The sequence below is a fragment of the Crocuta crocuta genome, unplaced genomic scaffold, assembly GCF_008692635.1.
Source record: "Crocuta crocuta isolate KB4526 unplaced genomic scaffold, BGI_CrCroc_1.0 scaffold259, whole genome shotgun sequence".
In the NCBI taxonomy this organism is placed as follows: Eukaryota; Metazoa; Chordata; class Mammalia; order Carnivora; family Hyaenidae; genus Crocuta; species Crocuta crocuta.
In genome coordinates this window covers 15,623-23,803 of record NW_027536466.1, presented here as the reverse complement: position 1 = coordinate 23,803, position 8,181 = coordinate 15,623, and the positions used below count along the sequence as shown (strand labels likewise).

General features: G+C 38.9%; 1 protein-coding gene across 1 annotated transcript; it reads right to left on the bottom strand.

Annotated features, from left to right (window-relative positions):
* Window positions 1-4,220: 4,220 nt before the first annotated feature.
* OR14J1 (olfactory receptor family 14 subfamily J member 1) lies at window positions 4,221-5,186 on the bottom strand. Its single transcript, XM_077748953.1, has one exon. The coding sequence runs from the start codon at window positions 5,184-5,186 to the stop codon at window positions 4,221-4,223; it is 966 nt and encodes a 321-aa protein (XP_077605079.1).
* Between the last annotated feature and the right edge of the window lie 2,995 nt (window positions 5,187-8,181).

The window sequence follows — 8,181 nt, the reverse complement described above, 5'->3', positions numbered from 1 at the left end:
TGTCACCTGCCAGTGGAGTCACATAGACGTGCATGATTGTGGACAATATCGCACCGAAATATACCCAGGTATACTTCCCAAATAAGCCCTTAAAGATCAGTAAAGACACTTATTTTGAAATGTACATTTCATCAGTATTTGTGATGATGGAGAATTGGAAATAATCCAGATGTTCATCAATGGAAATGTCAGTATGCAGCATACTGAGCCTGCAAACCATTGAATACCAAGCGGTGTTAAAAAGTTTTTTTTAATGATTTCTTTATTTCAGAGAGAGAGAGAGAGAGAGAGACAGCATGAGCAGGGGAGTGTCAGAGAAAGAGGGAGATACAGAATCTTAAGCAGGTTCCAGGCTCTGAGCTAGCTGTCAGCACAGAGCCTGACGCAGGGCTCGAACCCATAAACTGCGAGATCATGACCTGAGCTGAAGTTGGACGCTTACCAACTGAGCCACCCAGGCGCTCCAGAATACCAAGCAGTGTTTAGAAACAAGGTGCTAGATATGGACCTCGCAGCAGGTAGCTCTTAAAAGCCTTGTGTTGCGTGAACAACAAAAGGTAAGAAATTGAATAAGATTATAATACAGATATACATGCATGATATCTTTTTATCAATGACCAAAAGACCAACAATCCACTTAAAAATGGCCAAAAGATTTGAACAAATGCTTCCAAGTTCAAGATACATAATATGTATGTGGCTAAGAAGCCTATGAAAAGATGCTCAACCTCATTCGTTATTAAGAAAACACAAATTAGAACCATATTGACATGCCATTAAATGCATATTTTATTTTATTTTTTAATACATATTTTAAAAGGTAAAAAATTAAAGAGAGTGACAATATCAATGTTGTGTGAACGTGGAGCAACTGGAATGCTCATGCATTGCTGGCACATTTTATCTGGGGAATGTAACAGAACATTGTTCTGGAAATCAGTGTGACAAGTTTTTGTAAAATTAAGCAAACACGTACATTATGAATCCAGCCATTGCACTCCTAAATATTTACTCAGAATTAACATGACTGTGTAAAAACCTACAGACAAATATTTGTAAAAGTTTTATTTATGTACTCCAAGCTGCAATTGATACCCCAGACCCAATTGCTCATGAATTGTGAATGAATAGCAAAGCATAGTAGCATATCTATTTCACAGAATACAGCCCAGAACTCAACTACATGGATAAATCAGAAGACCGTTATGCTCAGCAAAAGAAGTTTAACATTGAAGAATGCATATGATTTCATTTACATAAAATTCTAGAAAATACAAACAAATGTTTAATGACAAAAAGCAGATTAGTGATTTCTTGTAGTAGAAGGCAGTAAGAGGAAGGACTCCAGATACACAAGAATATTTTGGGGGTGATGGAAATGTTCTGTATTTTGATTGTGGGTGTTGTCAGTATTCATGGATTTATACCCTTGAAGCGTAATAACCTTTATATAAATTTTACCATAATACAGTTGGTGAAAAATGTAGAAAAGAAAAAAAAACCCAAAGTGTATTGTATTCAAAATTGAATATATATTTAATATATTCAATTGAATTAATGTATATTAATATATATATTAATTGAATTGAATATATATTATATATATATTTGTGTGTATATTATACAAAGATATGCTTGAATGAAGAAACGACAAAAAGAGAAAGATTTTCAAAAGGGGATGGGTTAAATACAGCACACAGTCACTGAAATGATTTTACATATTTCTCTAGAATGATGTTATTTCATAACAGGAAGTTGTCAACCATATGTAAAGTAGTATTACAGTGAAATATAATGTTCACATGTGTATACACATAAATAGAAAAATGTCTAGGGGCACCTGGGCAGCCCAGTTGGTTAAGCATCCGACTTTTACTCAGGTCATTATCTCATGGTTCATGAGTTGAAGCCCCACATCAGGCTCTCTGCTGTCAGTGCAGACAGCCCACTTTGGATCCTCTGTCTCCCTCTCTCTCTGCCCTTCCCCTGCGTGCTCGCTCTCTCTCAAAAGAAAAAAGAAAAAGAAAAAGAAAAAAAGAAAAGAAAAGAAAACATTAAGGGCACCTGTGTGGCTCAGTCGGTTAAGCATCCGACTTCAGCTCAGGTCATGACCTCACAGTTTGTGGATTCAACTCCTGCATTGGGCTCTGTGCTAACAACTCAGAGCCTGGAGTCTGCTTCGGATTCTGTGTCTTCTTCTCTCTATGACCTTCTCCCACTTGCACTCTGTCTCGCTCTCTCTCAAAAATAAATAAACATTAAAAAACTATTAAAAACATTAACAAAAGAAAAATATCTAGAAATCATACATAGTACAATATCAGTTCCAATGAATCAATGATTTAGTTTAATTTTTTTGTCTTCATTATGCAATTATTTACAAATAATATGCAACCTGTTTAAACCATATATATATATTACATATATATATTAATGCACATATAGAGAAAGAAGAACAGTTGTGGACCAAGCTTCAAGACTGCAAAATATGGCACTAATAGAGATTTTGTCATCAATTCCAGCTTCATACTTGAAGAGAAATAAAATGCATGACCTTTAAAACAAACAACAAAACAGTCTTCATGTGTGTGCATGCATGTGAAGGTTACGATAAACAGAACCATTAATCCAAACAGTCATGTAAAAAATACTCCTCCATTACTCAGCAGTTGCTTATCTCCACTGTTCTCCGCACATGTACTTTGGTTCATTTCACCAAAATTGAGAGAACCAGTGTAGTGTTGTTCTCTTGTGATTACGAGCCCTTCATGGAGAAGGTTACACAGCCTCCTACCCCAGGAGTCAGAGCTTGGAACCAGCAGACCTGTGACTCATGCTCATAGATTGGAGGTGCTCCTGTTCCTCATCCTTATTGTGTTTCATGGACCCAGAAGGCCTCCCTCCCTAAGTCTGTAAAAACATCTTGTCAAGCTCTTCTATGGATCAGAATAAGAAATGCATTAACACAAATGTCTCTAGTAATGGAAAAGCAGTACTTAGTTACAGAACTATGTGCTTCTGTTTATATGTACCTACACATATACATACATGCTGGGAGGCATCTGCAAGAAGTAGAGGCAAGTGAACAAGCTTTGAGTTGGGCTACTATTAGATTCAATCACAGCTTTACTACTTTTTTTAATGTTTTTTTTTTTTGAGAGAGAGAGAGTACACGCACACACGAGAAATGGTGGAAGAGCAAAGAAAGAGAGAGAGAGTGTGCACATGTGTGCAAGAAGGGGAAGGGCAGAGAGGAGGACAGAGGATCTGAAGTGGGTTCTGCACTGTGAGCAGTGAGACCGATGTGGAGCTCAAACTCACCAACCAAGAGATCATGACCTGAGCCGAAGTCAGACGCTTAAACTGACTGAGCCACCCAAGTGACCCACAGCTTTACTACTTTTTATTTGAGAAGTCTCAAGAAACTAAACTTTCCTAAATTTAGTGTCCTAATTGATTGAATGAGGACAATGTGGCATAGCTAGAAAAGCCGTCTAATGGAGTTAAAAGAAAACTGTGTATAACGAACCCAGCATTTATTAGGGACTGAAAACATTGTAGGAAAAGCTATTATACTCTTTAATAGGAAGGGGAATTGATGTGGAAGCGTGACAGACATAAGAAACTTGTAAGCCCACTGGAAAGCACACACATAAACCAAGAACGTGCTCCCATAAACACTCATCCTACGTGTCAGCAGTCTGGAACCTCTCTGTTAGAAATCAACTTCAGGGGGCGCCTGGGTGGCTTAGTCGGTTGAGCGTCCTACTTTCGCTTAGGTCATGATCTCGCGGTTCGTGGGTTCGAGCCCCGCGTCGGGTTCTGTGCTGACTGCCAGCTCAAAGCCTGGAGCCTGTTTCTGAGTCTGTGACTCCCTCTCTCTCTGACCCTCCCCTGCTCACGCTCTCTCGCGCGCTCTCTCTCTCAGAAATAAATTAAAAAATAAAAATAAAAAATAAAAAAAAATAAAAAAGAAATCAACTTCAGATTATGCTGACCAGGCCCTAAACTCTTTGCCTTTTCTGTTTTATTTCAGAAAAATGTCCTAAAAGATGCCTACAACAACACCTGAATTGGAGGAAGGAAAGCTACTATCCTGAGAAGCATATCTTAAGCAGATTTTGAGCAGAATATGAATAGAAACATTGGAAGGGAGGAAATCAGACCTACCCTTTTACAATCTGAAACCTAATGACAATACCTTTTATTTGTATGATTCTTTAGAATTTAAAAATGGCCTTTAAATATATCCTTCTCTGGGCAAATTCTCCTTTTGACAGCACCTTCCTCAGAGCGGCCTTCATGGCTTCATTCCGTAAACTGTAGATAACCGGATTGATTGTGGGTGGTATCACTGTGTAGAAGATAGAGAACATGAGGTCCATAGCTGATTGAGAGTCAGAAGGGGGCCGCAGAAACTCAAAGCCTGCTGTGGAGAGGAAGAAGTTGACTACAAATAGGTGTGGTAGGCAGGTGGCAAAGACTTTGGTCCGGCCCTCTGCTGATGGGATCCTCAGCACGGTAGAGAAGATGCGGATGTAGGAGAGCACGATGGACACCAAGCAGACGAATGCTGCGGAGGTTGTGAAGGCAGCCACTGCAATCTCATTGACAAATTCATGAGAACAAGCTAGTTTCAGCATCTGAGGAATGTCACAGAAGAACTGGTAAATGACTCTCTCCCCACAGAGTGGTATGGAGAAGTTCACAGCAGCATGCATGAGCCCAGAGAAGCCCCCAGCAAGCCATACAGCTGTCACTGCATGCCTACAAGCATAGGGGTCCATAATGGTCTCATACTGGAGGGGTCGACAGATGGCAACATACCGGTCATAAGACATCACAGTGAGGATGGCCACTTCTGATGAGGCCAGAGCTATAAAGAAGAAAACCTGAAGAATGCACTGACCAAGGGAAATGTAACCACTGTTTGTAAGTGAATTTGTGATAGACTGAGGCACTGTGACAGAGATGAAACAGAGGTCCAGGACAGAGAGGTGCTTCAAAAAGTAATACATGGGGGACTGGAGGCGATGGTCCAAGGTGGTCACAGTAATGATGAGGAGGTTGCCTGTCAAGGCCAACAGGTATGTCACCAAAAACACCAATGCATATAAAATCTGAAGCTTACGGTTTTCAGAAAACCCCATGAGGAGGAATCCACTCATGGAGGTCAAGTTGGCCATGGTCACAATGAACATAGCAAGTATGACTGTCAAGGAAGCCAAACAACAGTAGAAAGAATGTATCATATTTAGTATATGTGCATGTCAAGTTAACAGTGCACCCAGCATAGACCTACCGAAATCAAGACAAATTTATCCCCACAGTGATTAAGTAACACTTCATTTAGAAAAATTTTTACCTATTATTCAGAAATAGGACCCCTAAGTGTAACCAAGAGCTTCACATAGGTTGAAAAAAGTCATCAGAATTTTCTGGAGCAGAATTTGGATTGTCAAAGGGGTAAAACTGATGGAGATGATGAAGTCTTTCTGCTCAACATAGTCATTGAGGACTGTATTGATATATACTGGTATTATTACATCTTATTACATACAATACCTTAGTATTACAGTGATGTAGTAAAATTTCCTATTTTAACCATCTAAAATGAAATTGTTGGTACCACCTTGTAAATGGATCTAAGAACGGACCAGAGGCAAACTTAGGGGAGATTTTCACTCTGAAGACAGTCATATTTCTTGCCTCTGAAAGGCTCTCAAAAAAATTTAAATATGAAAGTTGGTTGGAATGAACTTCTCAGAGCAAGCTCAGTGAAATCAACCTCAAAACTGTAACATGCAGATGCCCCTGATGCTAAGCATTGAATCTTGAGGTTTGGAACTCGATAGATACCACAACTGTTTGATGGTAACTTGTCCTTTTAATTTTTAAAACTTTAGGATGATTTGGATTTGGATATGTCCAATCAAGTTCATTTGAACAAAAAAAAAATGAGGTTTTCTAAAAAGCATTTAGTTCTGTAGCACTGAGTGGCTCAGTCATTTAAATGCCTGACTCTGATCTTGGCTCGGATCATGATCTCACAGTTTTTGAGTTTGAGCCCCGCATAGGGCTACACTCTGTTAGTGAGGAATCTGCTTGGGATTCTCCCTCTCTTCCTCTTTCTCTATTCCTCCCCTGCTTGCGATCTCTCACTGTCTTTCTCAGAATAAATAGATAAACTTAAAAAAATTAAAGAAGTGTTTAGTTCTTATTATGTTGTAGGCAGAATGCTAGATGGTAGAGTATATTCTTTTCTGGTATTATCTCTATCGTAACTTTTCCAATAAGAGTAAACATTTATTTTTCTTTTTCTCTAGGATATGAAATATATTAGATAGTGAGTGCCCATTTCTTAAAATAATCAACCAAACAAACGAAACCTTAATACCACATATAACATAATTGTTAGGGGGCTTGGCTGGTGTCACTTTTTATGTTAAATGTGATACTGTAGAATCATAAAATCATTCTGTGCATCAGAATTTACTAATTTCTACTTCTTTTTAAAAATCTGTGGATTTGTTGATAGATCAATTCCATCTTCAATGAGTTTCTTGACCACAAGGCAATTCCTTCACCATCTATGTCCATTTCTCCACCTTTGATAATGGTACATAACATACAGGCACTAAGTAAATATTTATTTAACTGGGTATATACATGATTGATTTCAATTCTGTACAGTTTATCAAGTTACTTGAATTAGTCCATCAGATACTGTGGTTTATTATGTTGATTAATCTCTAACATGGAAAGAGGTTGAAAATCACTGAGGTAATACCTTTTTGTTTGGCTGCAATTTATTTTGATAACTCACTGAAACTAATTTTTAGGAAGCATTCTGGCAACAGCATGGATGTTGGGTTGACAGGACATAAGACTGAAAAATGAAGTATTGGCAGAGATGGTGAAGGTTTGAACTGATCTGTAAATGTGACAAGAAGAAGTAACAAGTACAAGAGGAAATGGGCAGATAAAACCCTGATGGGTGATGGACATGTAGAGAGAAAGGGCATTGTGACAGATAACACACAGGGAGATGGTTGGGAGAGGAGGTGACCCTGATGAGAAAGACCCAGTCTGAGGTGATTGTGTGCTGAGCTTGAAGACAAATATGAGGATCTAGAACTCAGAACACCACCAATGTAGAAAAGCAGTGAACCTGGCTCCTTTGAAAGGCACTTACAAGAATATTTTTATGGGGGAAAAGACAGAAAATAGGAGTGAGGATGATGTTCACATACCATCAAATGTCAAGAGATATGCATGAGAGGAGCCAGGGGCTAAGGAAAATAGTCACGGAGGAAGGAGAAAACCCAGCAGTGAGTGGCATCACAGAGCCCATGGAAGAGAGATGTTTTAGAAGAAGAAACTATATGATAGTGTCATATGTTTAAGAAAGGAAATTAAAATAACAAAAGCACATTGAATTGACCAATTTGAAGGTCATTTGTGGATTTGCTAGAGCTATTTTGGAGGGTTCATAGGTGTATAAACATGAATGAAGTTCGGAACATGAAAGAAATGGGAAAGGAAACACAGACACAGTGACTATTCTCCCCAGGAGGATGGCTGTACATTTCACAAAATATGGAGAAGTTGCACTCACCAGAGTTGGCCTTGGTCAGTAGAAGCAAATCTCATTTAATCCTAAGTTTGAGCATCTTTGTTTTAAAGACCAGTTGGTAGCCTGGTGTCTGAAATGTTCAGGCCAGGAAAGGACTGAGATGCTCTCATACAAGGCTGAATAGAGGGCATAGACCCAGAGACATTTTGACTTCTCACAAAGCCCATGACACCGATAGAAAGCCAGTGTGGCCCAGGCACCAGGGAGCAGGTCTGCTCGGGTGCTGTTTCGGGTAAACACAGTTTAGAGTGTGGGGCTTGGTGGAGTGGCCCCCACAGGGATTGCCTCAGTGGAAAGTAGTTAATTATCATCTTAGGTTAACTGAATCTTGTAGCCCGTGCCATCCAGGGAGGGAAAAATGCATAATGTGTATAACTTATTTTCTACAGTATAAGGTCAGACTTAGGTTTCTCTAGAAAATGATATATTTTTTTTAACAATTCAATTTCTATTTCAATTCAGTTTCCTATTAACAATTTCATTTTACCGGTCACCAAGAAAATCATGCCTGCTCACAAGGGCCTTATTTGGCAAAAGGGAATATT

Bases quoted from the DNA above. Each gene is read 5' to 3' on its own strand.
- OR14J1 (XM_077748953.1), bottom strand. From the start codon at position 5,186: ATGGCCAACTTGACCTCCATGAGTGGATTCCTCCTCATGGGGTTTTCT.